Raw genomic sequence first — 18,371 nt, forward strand, 5'->3', positions numbered from 1 at the left:
CAATGTGAAAACATAGTTGTTTTCATGTTTAAAGTCTCCATTGGTCTCCTGCAACAATAACAGGAAGAGCTGTACGGATCGATACACAAGATTACTAATAGGGACTTTTCTTCTCCTACCCAACAACACGCACGTGAAACTGTCTTAGCCAGGTAATACATCCAACACTTACCAGATCTCTGTGAAGCACCCAGTTTGCATGGAGGTAATGAATTCCATCGAGGATCTGGTAGAGTAGGGATTTAACCATAGATCTTGGCAACTGCATGGGCTTTTTATTTGCTTTTGAGGCACGGTGAAACTTGATAATATGCTAGAAACAAAACAAGTAGAAACATAAAGCATGTTAGATAAGTAGAAGGGCTTTTTGTTGTGTTGGTTTTTTTAAACTATTAACATTAAATAATGGAATGAAATACAAGTTTGTTGAACTTTGCAATTAAAAGTAATAGTGATGTGCTCACCATTTTCTTAAATAGTTTTTATTCTCTGAGTTGGTTTAAAAAAGCAGCTGTCAGGCTTTTATTAATATCTAAGGACTGACTACTTACCTCCAGTAAGGATCTTAGACATTCCCCTCCCTCCCTTCTCCCCATTTGGGATCCTCTTATACACAGCTGCTAGAGCAGAAGCTTCCAAACAGCAGTATCTACCAGAAGGAGGACTGCACTCTATGGTTTCACACCTTCCATCCCCCTCTCCAAAAACACCCAGGACAGAATGCTTGCAACTACATACATTATTGTTTCCCCCTAAATCAGAATCCCAGTGGAAAGAGATTCAATAAATATTTCAATAAATATTGGGGGGGTGGGGGGGGGGTGGGGTATGACAGGAACAAAGACTCCAAAACCCCCGCATCATTAGGGTGACATCATATCCAAACATCTAAAAATGGTTATATTCTCACTTCCAAGTTTTGGCTGCATACTTCACTGATGATAACAAGGTAGTGGCTCTTGGATTACAGAGACAGTTAGCCCACTAGGGGGACAAATACCACTTGAAAACATGGAATGCAGAAAGGGACCCCAGCATTAAGTCATTTGAAGGAATGAAAAAAAGATCATGAAAAGATTGCTAAGAGATCATGAAATATTCATAAACTAATTAATATTTATTGTAAGATCAGTGTGGATATAGTAGGTTAGGTTTGGTTTTGCTGTCTCCTACAAGAAATAAAGTGGGGTGAGGGCCTTATACCTTTTCAATCCTTGGACAAGGTGTGGCTGTGCAAGGCACAAACCAAATTTTAACATATTGCTGTTCAGCAAACAACTAAATCCATTCACTCAGATTAAAAAAAAAATCTCCTTTTTGAAGGCAATTCAAAGAAGCAACTCAACAAAATAGTTTTCAATTATCTGCTTTTTGAAAGACAGAAATAATAAAGGCAGTTTGCATTTTTACTGAAAGCGATTCAAAATGCTAATCTGTAGAGTGACAAGACTACTAATTACCCAATTCTTTAAATAGGATTTGTCTAGTTCAAGATCATCCCCCTCCCCAGGTTAAAGAGGTAGCCAACGGCTGTGCTTTCATTGAACCTCTGCTCCCTCCACCACCACCCCCTGCCAAGTTTGTCGCTACTGCTCCCAATGAAAATGCTAACGGGTTAATGTTTTCTCATGGTAAATGCTACCTCTGGCTGTCACCAGTACTTTAGCCACTGTCAAATCATGCTTAGCAAAGGTGTAGACAATATTGTTTAAAGAGAAATAAAAGAAAGCAAAAAACCCCAAATAAATCAGAACAGCCTGCTTACTCCCTATCAACAGCAATGCTCCCAGTGAGCCTTCCACTCTTACAACAGTGATGGCTGTGTCTTAGAAAACAGTACAGAAGAAATCTACAGGATTATCAATTTTTAATATACAAATTAGGATCAGTAAACAAAACAAGCTCTTAGTACCTGATCCTTTAATTGTGCAATCACTCTGAAAACTGTAACGGAAAGCCTTAAGGGATCATTTATTTTTTTCTTGTCATGTCACAAGAAGATTCTGTGTTAAAACTTCATCTGGGAGTCCCCACCTTCCAGCACCGCACAGTGCTCACCAGATAACGACCTTCATATGTAATTACAATATGATTTATAAAGCAGTAACAATACCATAAACTCCCAAATGAGTACCTTTATTAATACACATGAATGCTTATGAAAAAATATAGGGGCACCAACAGGAAAATGTCACAACACAGAGACCTGTAAACCCAGTCCAGCCCTTTTTCAAGGTGCACGTAATCATTAAAAGGGATTTCTATACCCATTTAAAAACTGACTAGTATCCACACAAAACATTATTCCTTATAATAAAGGCATACAGAAAATGAAACTGAAAAACAGTCCCAAGGGACAGAAGGGGACACAACTAACCACAGATGCACTGAGGAGGAACACTCTGCCTCTGGCCCTACCACAGCCCCTCTGGTACCGCTGGAGGAAAGGAGTGCGACAGCACCAGGCTGGTGCCCTCCGATTTCTGCCCCCACCCTCCCGTGTGGCTCCCCAGGCCCTTCCAACAGATTGGGAACCCTGCTGAAGGCTTCGTCCCATGAGAAACTAAAGGACTGAGCGGATGTTTAAAGCGATGTGAGAATCTGTCCAGGAACAAGACACTATCAGTCAAGCAGCTACTAGTATGCCAGGGCCATCCACTAGATTAAGCAAAGCAAAGCTTACACAAGGGTAGAGGAGGGAAGGTTTTTTCCTGCGGTGACTCAAAGCAGCAGCATCTCTCTTTCTTCCTCTCATTCCACAAGAACACCTATGTGAACTTTTGAGGCAGATAATCTGCACTTACACTGGGCTTTAGGTATGCAAGTTACCTCTAAATCAGAGCTAGCATAACTAAATCAGCACAATGCTAAGCTACGTTACCCAGCCAGACTTGCCAGCTGAGGTCCACCACCACACTTACCAAAGCTGGCACATGCTCCAGAAGATGGCAGAGCTTGCTCTTATCTGCCTTTGAAATACCACTTAGACACATCCTAAATCATCTTGCTCTGATGTGGTTTGTCCCAGTCAGAAAGGCTAAGAAAGCAAGCTCGTTTCTTGAAAGAGTTATTGAATTGCAGAAGTGAATTAAAACTGATAGTTTTGCTTTAAGCAAGTTATATCACCATTAGATAAGTTTCAATTGCCTATAAAAACAAATAAAAATTATTGTTGCCAACTTACTCTACAGAAGTTTATATTTGCCAAATTGCTAACTTCACCCCATCACAGTTTAGACAACTGAACAAAAATTAAACTGAAAACATACTGCAGGGCCAAATAGTACAGGGAACTGAAAAGCTGAATTTGCCCCATGCCATTGAAATAAATTCACAGTGCTTGTGACCAAGTCCCACTCTCAAAAGTTTTGTAAAAAAGGTGGTTCATCTGATTTCTTGTATGCAGCTAGCCACATGAAGAAGGACCAACACACACAACCAACACTAAACAGCAATTTTAATGGCTGTGTCCATCTAAGAAACAGAAGGGCAAATAGGTGCCACTGCTGAACAACATCTCTTCTACTACAGGCAGCAAGCCCAAGCTTTTCCTTATTTCTTTATATTTTCAGAAATGTATCTATATGGCCCTACCACTGTTGTGAGAAAATATTCCTCAAATTAAAAAAATAAATAAGTGCATCAAAACAGAAATAAATGAATGGTCATAACCATTTGATAAAAGTTTTGAAGATCAGGTAGATCAGGTGTACAGTAAGCTCCAAAGCAAAGGATGCCATACCAGTACAGCTATGCTAAAGGAATTTAACTTAAGTAATTCTGCTGACTTCAGCTATGGCAGGGAGATGTGCTCTTTCCGTGTCAAAACATTTAAGATTTAATAGTTTAAATCCAAGACTTCAGGTGTAGAAATGTGTGCAGGCACCAGCACAAACTAGGATGTTCTTTATACATAACTGCACTTTGCAAGCAGATGAGGGCTCCTCTACTAGCTTCACTTCCTGAATAGTCCCAAAGTACAGCCTTGAGTACAGCATAATCTTAGACCTAATAAAGGTATGGAATTATCTACAGGAATTATAGGAATTGTAGTCTGCATTTCCCATTCCCCAGATGACTGCCCTAACCACTAGGTTTCAAAACCACACTCCTCCTTTCTCTCATTCAACAAATCTTTTCGCATGATAGCACAGTCTCAACACTGTCCCATGAGTTGGGAGTAGAGATTTGAATCCTGACAGGTATGAAGGACATTCTGCATCTCTCTCCGGAAACCAGAATGTGTGTTTGGACATCGCAGCTTCTAACCTTTAGGTATGCTCAAGGTCGTTGCTGAATCTTACCCCTAATGGATAATCACTAAGAACAAAACATGAGGACTTCCAGAATCCAGTCAAGTCAGAGGCATGTTTGCAGCAAGACGACAAGCAGACAGGGGGTCAAACAGCTTCAGCATTCTCCATGCCTTTTTTCACTGTCACTCCCTAAAGATAACTTAATTCCCATATTGTGATCGATCATCTGGCCACAAAAGCTGGAAAACACCCAGACACATTCAGCAAAAGTTTGGGGAAGCCTTAATTGTCAGTGCACATTATACAAGTCACATGCTAGAGAACAGAAACCCATCCACAATGTTGTCCCATCACAATTTCATTTTAATTAGTTCATTAGAACATTGCAGATGCAAGTTCTCCTTCTGATATACCTGAAGTGCTTCAAAATGAAAGAACAACACATCATACAAGGTAAATGAAACTCCAAGCAATATTCAAATCTATTCAGCAAAAGTAGCCAAGTCACTTTCCTTTTCTGTACATCTGTATTTTCAGATTACTAAATTTTAAAAACACGTTGCCACTGATTGGATTCCAAAAATGTGAGCCAATTAGGTATTCACTTTTGAATATAAACATAATACAAAAATATTACTACTGCTTTTATGTATTGTTTTAAATTTAAACAAGGCATCAACTTTGTGGCAGTGGCTATAAATCTATATTCTAAATTAAATTAATATTTCACTGACCAACATTAAAGTATACATTTATTAACATTCTAGAAAAGTAATGAAGCTTCCAGAGACTGGCTGTAATTTGCTGTTTGCCATCTCTGGGACTATTGGTTTTATTTACTAACTACTTATTTCCAATTTTCAACTTCAAAAAATGTAATAAAATTGAGAGGAAAAACAGATGAACTGGCTTATTTCAGTAAGACCATCTAAACAATAATAGATAAAGAAGTGAAACAGAGCTAAGCATTGGAAAAGAAAATACAGTGGTGACTCATGAAACAATATTTAATCTAATAGTTCGTTTGTCTTCTATGTTACCTAGTGTTAAAATTGGTTTGAAAATTGGCTGATGAGGAAGAATGTACATTTTTTAAATCCTCCACCATAAACAAAGTAAACATAATGCATGACAATATAGAACAAACTCATTTAGTTTGTTCCATGAAAACCCCTAGTATTTACCCAGCAGTTAAATGACCATCCAAAAAGATCCTAATTCTAGCCTGCTTCCAAGGAAGTTAATCTGATACAAACATACTCTCTCTGTGTTTGTATCACCCCATTCCTGAGAATTGCTGTTCAGTATGACAGAGGTTAAAACAAGCAAACAACTCAGACCTGGAAAGTTTTCATGGAAGTAGGAAGCCAGTTAAAGGAGAGATTTTATGCATGTCTGCTAAATGAAGTCACACTGTGAGGTCCCACCTCAACAGACATGAGATCAAACACAACCCCCTAGAAAACCTGACTACTTGAGTTCCACTGCTTAAGGCAATGCTTGTTTCAAAAATACATGCATCTCCATCAAACTGAAACGCAATCATGTTGAGATGCCTCTCCCTACTGAAATAGTCTGTTTGCTCCCACACTTCAGCACAAACCCTTTGTTCTATCCAATCTCTAATCCAACCTTTGAGAATAAAACATAATTATGTCAATGCACCAGTAAAAAGTAAAATTACATTTTAATATTAAAGATATGGAAGCTTGGATACACATTAAATCTGTGTCAAAGTCGAGAGAAAAATTCAGATTATATGGCTTCAAGTCTCACTTCAAACATAAAATTATTTCCATTTTTTCTGTTCAGGAATCAATACCCAAACAAATGTAATCAACATTGCAAACCTAAAGCACTTAAAAGACTATGGAAGAATAAATCAAAATTTAAAGGTGGTATAAAAACTAACCATGCATTGTTCACACAATTTTCAAAGAGGAAACAAAGATAGTTCTAACTAACCTGAGTAACATTTGTTTGCTGTTCCAAAATAAATCACAGTTTCATATTCCTACACTTAGGACTCAGACACCAAAGTTTTAGACACTAAAAAAAATTTTGCCAAAGGTATATCACAAGTAAGATAAAATAAAATCAAAACAGAAGTGGGTAAAAGTATTTCTACTGCAATCACTTAAGTTTCCAGTTTGAGAGCATTACAGCAACCAACACATAACAGTCCTTCTAAAGAGGAGTGGGAAAAAAAAATATGCCTCAACACACTCCCTCTAAATGATGCCAGTACATGGCCATCACCAAGTACCTTCTTTAGAATGTCATTAACCAAACTTCCTAATAAAAAAATCAGTTCCCAAGGAACAAGAGGTCAACATTTTAAGTAACAGTGAAAGGAGCTTTAATACACTAACTTTGCTAATGCCAACTTGCTTTAAATACCTAAGTTTTGAAGCACAGAGCAGACAAATAGATTCAGTATAATTTTCCTAGCTTTTGCTGGGGTCTTTCTAGGTCTTCTATATCTTTCAGACCTAAATATGTCAAAATAACTCTACACAATGATAATAAAAACATCAGAATTCAGCTACCCTTTCAGCATGTATCTGAAACACTCAGTATTCATGCCGCTCTGTTCATATTAATTCTTCACACACTTTATGCTTTTGCACCCTTACCTCTGTCTTTGAAGTCTGTTCCTACCTCTTGTTACCTCCAATTCTCATGCTTTGTGGTACAGAAAAGGAACCCACATAAACTAATCTCAAATCCCTATAAATCTGGCAGAAAAAGCAAGTTTTGTGAGTGACAAGCACATTCTCAGAACAGACAGCTATCAACAAGGAATGGCGCCGCTCTCTGCAAGAAATCGAGCCATCACTTTAGTGTCAAAAAGACCCCATCCGTTATATTCGGAAGGGATAAATCATGCTATAAAGACTTTCTGTAACAACGGCTGACAATAAAAATTGTAACTTTAAAGCAGTCAAAACCTATGCCAGCCCATTCCAACAAATCTTTGCCCCTTTGCCCTTCTGCCAGCTAGCAGAATTCTATATTGGTAAATATGCACATGACAGCGAAGACGGCACAATCACCTAGTGGAGCAGGATCGAATTAAAACAAAAATATACACATGACTATAGAAAATTAAAAGAGAAAAAAATAAAACTGCTACACTGAGAAAAGTATTTTCATGTATATAAAAGTATCTGTGATCAGCTAGCATCTGAATTATCCTCATGATTAAGAGCTAAACTGAAGCCTAGTAGAAGAAAGAATTGTAACTGATTACACCATATTTGAGGAATACTTTAAAACTCAGATCTATTAGAAAATATTCATGTGATTAAACAAACGTGCAAACTTGCAGAAATCCTTATGCAACACCCTCACAATTTCATTTAGCATCTAGCAACATTATTCACATAGTTGTTAGCTGAAATTACATATATTTATTTGTCTATTGAGAGAGTCAGATAGTGTTAGGAAATTCACATGTAGGAAGAATATTTTCTCCTTTCCATTATTTGATGATTATTTTTAGGTACGTACAACTATGCTTATGATCTCTACCCTGTATTTTTAAAAAGCAGAATATATACATAACAAGTACTTCATATAATACAAAGCCAGTCCATCCATATATTTTTATTATCAACAATACTTTCAAGATTAATTTTACTTCATGTTTCTTAGTGGTATTTGCTGCTAAGTAGTTAGTTGTTAGCGACCACTGGAATCTAATAACAAGAGAGAAACATTCAACCAAACCTAAAAAAATACTCAGATCATTGTTTAACTGGTCTTGGATAGTGACCGTATCATCACATGCAATATTATCACATCATAGTTAATAATTTATTTAATCACTTATTAAGAACCAATGTTTTTTATGGCTATAAACCACATTCAACACACCTTACTGTGATAAAAATGTCACTGTTTTTCAGGATGAGATTAAAAAGAAATTTCAGAAGCTTCTCATTTAATTACAACATACATTTCCAGAAAAGGGGATCTTAAAGCTCTGAACTTACACACACATATTAAAAGACTCTGAGAATTAACATAGCTAGAAAAGTGGATACTCTATCAATTCAGAATATAAGAGAGTTACAAAAATGTTGTGTGGAATCAAAAATCCTATTTAAGAATATAGACGATGGAATTGAAGACATTGAATGTGTGCTTTAGAAAATATTCCCAGTACTAAAAATCTGATGCTGTAAAAGTATAGGAGTACTCTCCCGGGACTACTGGAGCTCTAAATACTATAATCTCCCCAATGGCTAACAGCAAGTACACTGACAACGAATAGAATTTGCCTCCAGAGCAGACTTCATTTGTATCAAACTCTTCTTGAAGTCCAATTAAGTAATCATCATGCATTTAATACTTTCATATAAATTTGAATAATGTCTTAAAATACATGAGCTTTACATAGGAAGTTCTGGACAGCAGTACACAACTTAAGACTCAAGTAAAATAAGAACATACATAAAAGTTGAATAGGAAAATAAGTTATTTCTTAGTGATAAGACAGCAAAAACTCATGCATTTAAGAAAAATTTTTTTTAAAAGGCCAAAAATGAACATAACAGAAAAATACACTATTAGTTGAAGGAATTACACTTTTTCTTGGAAAGATTTAATCCATGAATAGGTTTGTAAGACTATGAAGTTCTAACTCTGTAGTGGAAGAACTAAATAGTATCAATTCCACTCACGGATTTAAGATTAACTCAGCGATATGTTAACTGAATTACATTTTTTTTTATCTCAACATAAATTAATCAAGGCAGAAAACCTGGATACAATTTGGATTAAAAGCATCCAAGACCTTATGAGTAGATATTGAAAAAGGAATGTTCCTCACAAGAGAAGGAACAGGAGATGGTTGGTTCTGTAGCTATAAACATCTGAAGCTGAAAGCTTCGGACAACCAGAATATAAAGGTGTGACACTGAAGCAAGTTATCAGCAGTTAAGAAAGGATGTAGCCTATAATGTATGAGACACTCAATAGCATCTGTGGACATAGACATTTTAAACCTTGTGTCAGTGCTCCTTTTACACTGAGATACAAGCTAAGGAATCTTGTATTTACTTCATAGCATGAGCATATATAAACAGTGATGACAGTGTAGACAATACACTATAAATTAACATATGTGGCACATCCAACAGCCTAAGAACTTTACCAGTTGACAGAGACTAACAGCCAAGAAAAATCGTAAGGAAATAATTTGTGGATTACACCAAGAATTTTGGTAATTAAAGCAAACAAGAGTTATAAATCAATTGGTCGAAAGAATTCCTATATTCTTAGATGTTCTTTATTGTAATCTCATGAATGGTTTTGCATTGTTTTGAATAATGTAACTTGAGAGGTGATGAAGAAAAAAAATCTTTGATAGGCTTAGTTATTTAACCGTGATTATGTCTGTAGGCAAAAACAACATAAGAAATCTTCACCAATACCTGTCAAAAGTAGTTCAAATTAGCATAGCTTTCTTCATCCCCTGGTAATGGTATCAACAGAAGTTATAGCAAATTATGAAGTATGCTGCTATCTATACTCAGATTTCATATTTGAGCAGTCTAATCCTTGGGAATGAAATGCAAAGTAAAAAAGAAAATTTCTTGCTCACCATAAAAGAACTTTTTAATAAGCTTAATTGGCACCATTACTTTTCCTCATTAGAATGGGACAATTTTTTTTTTCAGTATTACAAAATGAACAGAATAAGATAGCATCTAATATAGTTTATTCATCTCTTGCCAAATGTTTCCAGTACAGAAGTTGAAAAATGTAATGATTTTAATTAATCTGATGTTTTGTAAGTGATGAGCATTTAGACCTCTCATTGAAGCCAATAGGAGTTACTAAAGCTGGGCAGCTTTGAACAGAAGGTCGATTCCCATACTTACAGACAAATTTTGGTAAGTAACTCTAAACTACCCACACCTGAAATGGTTGGTCTCCAGAATCTACGTGACTGTAGTGCCAGCACATCTACAATTTCAAAATTTAAATCCTTCTAAACTGATACCCACAATGAATAGACTTATTTTGGTTTCATGTAGTACTGGGGGAGCACATGGTGCTAAGCAATAACAAAATGTGCCAATCCCCTATTACAATTTCTACCCCAAAGAGCTGAAAGGGCACAAGCTGTAAAGCACAGGAAATGCAAAACACAACACAACACAGACAGAATGACAAGTGGTGTTATTACTGAAATGCGTTACAAAATAAGTGGATTTTCAGGAGTTTTTTGAAGGAGGATAGTGAAGGATCTTTACGTACGTTAATTGGGAGGCTGTTCCATGTGTAGGAGGCAGCGTGGAAAAAGACACAAAGTTGGGAGTGAGCAAAAGAGACAAAAGGGGAATTAAGAGCGATGCTTGGGAAGTGCTGACAGTAAAGGAAATGAGGACCAAGGTTAAGCCAGAATCAAGAGTGCCTTGAACATGTCTAACTTTAAGCAAGGGAGAAAAAAGAATTCCTGGCAAAGGCTTAAGAAGCAAGGAAACATGGGCAATTATACAGGGAAGGAGAAATGATTTGTGTAGCATGTTCCATAGAAAAAAAGTAAGAGGGTTAGGAAGTGGGAGGGAGACCAGTTCACATCAAATAACTAGTGTAACAAACATTTCAGTCTCAAATAATAGAAAAGAATTAACTTCACTGAGATAATGACCAATACCCAGCCAGATGTGAGAAGTGGCAAGACCATTAGACTGCAGTGATTCTTTACCTAAAACTGTTAAATCATGTGAAAAATCACCACATGCCCAAAGTAAGTTCAAATGGAAAAGGTTAGAAAAAAGGTGTTTTAAACATGTCATTCAATGTAGCAGTAAAATATGGTTGTTCTATAAAATGAGTAAACTCATTTGATGCACAAATACATTCTGTCCATACAGGGTCTTGGCTGCTGTATTTCTATTCATCATCACTTTCACCAACTGTGAGAAATACACAAACTCTCAGTGTACACTGAATTTGATGAAGAAAACTTTTAAAATACAAAGTTGCTACCCCATAAGAGAAATAAAATTAAATATTTTTAAGCATATGAAGGGGAATGAAATACCATGACTTGTACTGAGCCAGAAGTATCTTTTTGCATGATCTAAGTATACTGTCCTTCCAGATTACAATTTTGTGTCATTTACTGGTACATACTCATCAGCTCTCGAGAAGCAAGTACAAAAAAATTGAGCAATTTGTCACTAACATTAGTAATAGCAACTTCTGTTATTACTGAAGCCTTAAGAAGTAATATTGGAATCAATATTACCACTTCCTCTCCTTGCCAGTATTTTCAAAGGAAGTATAAACATATTGATTACTCCTAGTAAGTGTTTGGTATCTTTTGGGTTTAAACACAAATCCAGGTCCAAGCAACTCATCTTATCAACAGGTGTGGAGCTTGAATATTTGTATCAGAGTTCAACTCATGATGTCATTGATGTCCACCTCTACAAATAGATGAAATCAAATCATATCATATTTTGCTGGAAACTTAAAAGAGACATCTAAGTCTCTACTCCTCTTCCACGTAGTGACAGTCCATCAATAGGCCCAATTAGCAGTGCTTACTACTTTTTCTTTCTTTCCACTTATGCTGTCACAAATTCACTGTTTAGAATTAGATGATTGAATGTTGGTCACTTCCACTTTATCTCAGTGAGAGGACTCAGTAAAGCAGTCTCTCTCCTTTGTGTGTGTGTGTGTGTGTGTAAAACTGCAGGAAAAAGAAAATATTAAATACATTTCCAAACTTTATTTCAGAAGGTCTCAATTTAGGAATGATTTCTAACTCCAATTAAAGCTTGCAGAAAAATTCTTTTACCTTCAAAATGAAATCTGACTTAAAAAAAATTCTACATAGCCTTTTGCAGGTTTTAAAGTGTACAAAAACCAGGATGTCAGTTAGACACTTAATTACAGAGTAAGAAATTTATGCATCTTTGCACTATACGAAGGTACACCACATACACGTCAGTTTGAACAAGCTCATGTTATACTACCTCAAACACTCAGGGAAATCTGTACTTACCCACAAATCATGTTCAGCATAATCAAACAGCAGCCAAACCTTTCTGTCACTGTGAGAAAGGAAAACCTTCTGCAATGCAATCACGTTAGGGTGCTTCAACTCTCGTAAAAGCTGCAGAGAAACAGAGAAGCTCTTGTTACTTCTGTGCATGTTAAAAGCAAACACATCAAAAACCCAAAACAGGCCTTAGCACAAACAGCAAACAAGTAATCCTAGAACAGGCCCTAGAAGAAAAGATGCCGCTGATGCAGCACATTATCTTCAAAATGTCAAAACTGGGATATACGCAGACTGTGTGGCACAGGTTGCTGTTCTGCCAGCACAGCTGACCATCACTAGCTACCTTTCTCTGTCCCATACTCAGCACACAGCTGCCCATACCACCTATTCATTCCACTCACCCTCAGCTTCTACCTTAAAACAGAAGACGTTGTTAAACACAAACATAACTTGTTTTCTTATCAAAGGTGAACATAAGGATTTGAGGATGCCAGAATGAAGCTTGTGCAGCTGGTCCAGTTCTTTATGTGGACAACACAGTTCTTGATCACCAATAATTACTGTATTACAAATAATTTTCTTTTGCAGTGGATCCCTGCTTCACTTGTCTTGAAATCCACAGGGTGGTTGTTCTCAGAACATAAGGGTGCTTTCAAATAAGTTTACCAAAACCATTTTCCTAACGGTTGTTTCAACTACTATCCCGTAATCCAGAAATAGACCCAAGCTTATTTATTGCTAGCCAGAAAGAAAACTAGGTCTCATGACTAATTAGACAGCACATTAAAGAAGGCACTGCTGCTGAAGTCATCCTTCTGCCAAACTAAATCAGTCTCAGGAGAAATTGGGAACCAGTACTCCCAAAAATATAATTTCCATGGAATCACTTTTCCCCCCACCCCCCTCCATACTGCAGTCACAAGAATGATCGATCACTTCTGTTTTATCTGAAAATTGCTTGCATCTGCAGCACTAGTATATAAATTGCCAAGAACCAATTTATAATGGCAAACTAGTAAATGAAGTAGGTTCCAAGGCACATTTGAGAGAAATGAATCTTCCATTTTTTCATCTTACAGAAAAAGACTCGAGATGTTTATTTTAGGGGGAAAAAAGAATAAGGAAAAAGATTAATTTTAAATTATATTATTGTTTGGCTATACAGGTATCTGTCAAGACAAGAAATCTTCTAACGGATATTACAACTGCTTAAATCTATTCCAGTTTTCCAGCAAATGAAATAATTTAAATGCTTTTTCTACCATGCAGGAAGTGTTTTTTGTTTCTTCCTCTCCCTAACACAGTAAGCATTTCTAGCTGTAAAAGAAATTCCTCCCTAAGTAACTGATCAATAGTCATGCCCAGGTATCACAAGATACAGAAAAATTCATTTTATCACTTAAATAGTAACAACTTGTGGAATTATAAACTAACAAAACCATAGTGATTAAAATTGTCCCTTTGACATGCATCAAGAAGTGTTGCTCTATACCTTGTCTCTAGTAATACTAAAAACTATTTTCCAGTAGGGATTTGATGTGATGCCTCTGCCTTTTTTTCTTTTTTTTAAAATAAAATGTTCTTTTCATTTTAGGGTAATTTTTAAACTAGGGGGAGAAAAAACTGTTATAGTAGGCACATTACTTTTTAAATTGTTATTAGATTTTTCTTAAAAATACCATTGACAGCAATAGCAATATAAAATAAATCCAAATTTTTTTTTTTTAAAAAAATGACGTAAGGCATTCTCTCAAAATAAGTAAAACTTTGCAGTAAGAAACAGCCAAAGAAAATATAGTTCCATATCAAATGCTAGCATATAATACAGAAGTTAACAGAAATATTACGTAGAGCATAAGGATAGAAAGAATGCCTTAAGTGTTGTGCATTAACAGAAAGGTGCTATATGAAAGCGAGACAGGAATGCATATATTCTGCAGCTCTCAAACACCTCTGCTCCTGCCAGTCCACACAGAGAAACTGTATGTAGCAGTGGTAACCATTTATCAGAATGATCTGATTAACAAATGAAACCTGAAACACCTCCTTCTCACACAAGTCATGAGAAAGGATATTTTCCTATTAAAGTGGTACATTTCTTATTTGAAACAACACACACTCATTTACAATGAGTAAATGTATCGTTCTCCTCTTTTGATTCAACTTAGATGACACAACAATGACTGGTATGATCTTAAACACTGAATTTTGTAAAAAAACATGACAACATGAAGAAAAAAATCATTACGTTCATTTTATACTACAGGTGTTGAGTTTCTAACAGAGATTGTATCTCACCTGAAGCTGAAGAATAGAGCATTCTAAGGCCAAACAGTCTCTGCAGAAATTTCTGACACTGTATTTTTCAGCTACTGGATGACTGGCTATAGTTGCAACCATAGATGGCGAGAGCTCCCACCGAACTGACAAAGTCTGTTTACGCAGGTCACAGATGCACCCTCTACCCACCCGCTTCTCAAGTCTGCTCTGCTTAGAAAAGCTAGCAATTTTTCTAAACCATATTGTAAATTAACATGTTAAAACTAATAAGGTTATTTTTTAAAGTTGCAATCTAGAAAATGCTGAGATGTTCCCAACACTTCAATTATAGGGGCCACAGCAGCCTTATAAATAACAATGTATTTTTTTTCTCTCAAGAGGAGCAGCTACAAAGCAAAACATTTCCAAGATATGAATACTTACCAAAACACATCTTCTCTAATAATTATACTTAAAAGGATATTCATAATTTATACAGAACATTTATGGACTTGACTCTCTGACTTCAACTCATTCTGTAGTTATTTAGACACTGACCAGTATTAAAAACTAGACTGAAAACTTGTCACATCATCTTGTTCCATCTAACAGCGTCTAACAGAAAATACTGATAAGTTATTATTAAGAATATTTAAATAAGCTTTTGTGTTGTCAGTTCTGTACTCCAACAGATGAACAAATTGGTTAATTAAGGAGAAAGACAACTCAAATTTTGTGTTATTCTCATCTGTCTATCCTAAGTGAATGCTTTAGCACTTACCATGGATAGTAATTCTGGAAGTGCTTTTGTAGTTTCAGCAAACAACAGACCTTTATACGTTCTACTGACCCACAACCCTAATATAACAGGAAGCCATAAAAAATTTCATCTAAAATAGAGAGCAACAAGTGGAAAGAAGTTGTGCACATCCCAACCAGAACACTTTTAAAGGAGTTCTTACATTCTGGCTGTCAAGACTATAAGTGCCGCAGCAGCCGGTGCTTCAGCAGCAGGAGCCCGATCAAGGAAACGTTGGGTCTAGAGTCCAACGCACTGGGTCAACAACAGGAGCTCTGCTCTTGCTACACTGGGCTTGCAATGGTGCTAGACATGAACTAGACAAGATCAGAAACTACTGTTTAGGATACTAGCATGAGTCACAAACAGAAATGTTGGTCAGATTTATGTCTAAAAATAATCTTGTCTAGAGACAGACTACAGCAGAAGAGTGTGACCACAGGAACTGAAGTGATGCTACTCATAGATACACAAAGAGTGGAGATGAGGGGAGTCATTCAAAAAGCACTGGAAAGACATGATCAGAAAGGAATACAGAGAAGACCAAATACATGGCTAGGAAATCAAGAGACAGCAAATATGAGCCAAGTGTTTTGAAGAGGAGTCTTGATCTAACGTTTAGCTAAGAAGTAAGCGACTTTGGAAACAGTATTTTCATTAAAGAAGACAGGTGGAAGCCAATAATGTGAAAACACAGGGACATATTTAAAGCTACTTGCATCACAGTTATATCAACTACCTACCCTAATGACTTTTATGTTTGACTGGAATTTTGTCAATATTTAACTTCTACACCAACCATCTAACTGTGTTGTCATTAATTTGTGTATAATAGCTTCAAAATGATGTATTGCTTTCAATAATGTCAAGGTAGCACTAGGCCTTCAGCTAACCCTAATCTTGAAAACAAAGACCTAACTCATCTCATGTTAGATTTGCCACTTTTGCTTTTCTGCCAGCTTTTGCTATGAAAGTCAGGTTCCTATTGCCTTTGTCAGGCTGAGAACGAACCTGACTTCAAATTCTTTGAATAAAGGAGCAGAAGAACTAATTTTTAAATATATTGTCCAAAAAGGAGAGAGAGGGCAGAAAGAGAAACAAAAAACAAACAAAATGTGTCCTAAGACTACAGCTAGGTAAGACTTTAGCTTAGTCTAATGGCTCACCTTCTGGTTTTGCCCTTCAACTACTCCCTTTATTATGTGTCTATCACATGCCACATATGTCTAACAGTTAAGTCATGCACCTTTTTCTGAAATGGTTGCATGTCCATTCATCACCATAAACACATTTCACAAGTGTGCATTTTAGCCATACCTAGAATCCCAAGGACAACTTCAGAGACATAGTAAATCATTGTCTACTGCTTTTCTGCACCACAGATTGCCATATGAACTTTAAACATACAAAACAGTTAAATGAAACGTAACACCAATACTATTTGTCTTAGGTCTTGTGCAGAAGTAAATCAGTTTGGAGACTTGGTTAATTCAAGTCTAAAGTTAGAAAGAAGAAATTAATATACTGTCCTAGTAATTGAAAGATTCCAGTGTACCTGACATTTTATTACACGATAACAACCTGAACTTGAAAAGGATCTGTAACTACTGGAATTTATTACTAAGTGAACACAGCATCATATTTTAATAGTACTTCAGCTTATTATTCCTCTAAAACTTAAGTTCCATCATACCCAGCTTGCTGTAAAATGCTAATAAAAACCTCTCTCTTGGGTGGGTTACAGTACATTTCTTTCCTGGTAACAGCATACAAAGAAGTTTAGGCAGAAAGTCATTGAGAAGGATGTAATTCTGAATTGTCAACATCTGTGCCACTTTTGACTGTCCTGTACAATAGCTTTCTTGTAAACATATTAGAGATCGGGGGTTTTTTAATTATTCTTCTGGTCAAGAGAATTGTACAAGCATCTTTGCTCACCACAGTTCTTTGGTGATGCCACAGTCTCAGATTTTAAAATGCTGCATTTGGATAGCCCAAATAGCATGAAGCAGCTTGTAGGATTCCAGGCAGCTACACACTATATGCAGAATTGCTAGCAATTCCTTCTGCTGTCTGATGAGCAAGTTCTCTCATGAGGAACACTGAGCATTTCCCTCACAAGTGAACGAACGTCTCTTATAGCGGGGGGGGGGAGGTTATGATGCCTAAGAAAAAGTTAAGCTGGCAACAGAAGTGGTATAGAATCTTGAAGGATTGGAAATGTAAAGTAGCAGCAGCCAAGCTGAGTTAGACTGCACAGAAAGTCAAAATAAACAGTGAAGATTGTTGAGACAGAGAAGGAGCACAAGAGAGTGCACAAGCACAAGAAAGTAAAAGTGGGATATCATATAATTTAAAGACAAAAATAAAAATCTAAAACATTTTACCTCAGGTTTTCATGAGAGCTATGATACTGATCATGGAAAGAATGAACACACACATAATGGAAATGCCTCACATTTAAGAAAGTGAGAATCAGCACAAATCGGATACAAGCAGAACTCAGAGGTAGCATCATATGATTAGCAAATATAGCACATACATTTATAAAGGCAACAAGAAAAGGAGACAAGGGATTTGCAGACCTCTTAATACAAACTCAAAACATTTTGGAACCATTGATATAAAGAAAAATGTGTTAAAAACAAACTATCCTGATTTTCTTCTATGATAACTGATTTTCTACACAAGCAGAAGATTCAAATTTCAACTTAATAACAGTGTTAAGCACTTCATAAGATGTGAAAGATGACAACTGGAAGAAGTTTGAGGTGAGCGAGAAACTACTTAACAATGCAGCTGACGATGAAAAACATTTCAAGGTAAAGTAGTTCTATATATTAACTATTTGGAGAGTTACCAAAGAATAAGTATTGTGATTATTAATAAAATCCACCTTAGCATCAAAATCATGAGTGTGAATGAAATTATCTGATTAAATAAAGGTAGCATTCCTAATGAAGGAGTGTGATAACACATCATCTTTTATGATGCTTTATTCTATGACTGACTAAACAAAGGGTAACAG

General features: G+C 36.2%; 1 protein-coding gene across 3 annotated transcripts in view; it reads right to left on the reverse strand.

Annotated features, from left to right (window-relative positions):
- Positions 1 to 18,371, reverse strand: part of CDK19 (cyclin dependent kinase 19) — a 130,790-nt gene that overhangs the window by 66,400 nt on the left and 46,019 nt on the right. For all 3 annotated transcript variants that reach the window (XM_074862292.1, XM_074862293.1, XM_074862294.1), the window contains 2 exons: positions 12,286 to 12,396; positions 173 to 313 (listed from right to left, as the gene is read on the reverse strand). In XM_074862292.1, the coding sequence (XP_074718393.1) occupies positions 173 to 313; positions 12,286 to 12,396 (252 nt within the window). The remainder of the gene's footprint in view (positions 1 to 172; positions 314 to 12,285; positions 12,397 to 18,371) is intronic.

This window comes from Strix uralensis, chromosome 3, assembly GCF_047716275.1.
Source record: "Strix uralensis isolate ZFMK-TIS-50842 chromosome 3, bStrUra1, whole genome shotgun sequence".
NCBI lineage: Eukaryota > Metazoa > Chordata > Aves > Strigiformes > Strigidae > Strix > Strix uralensis.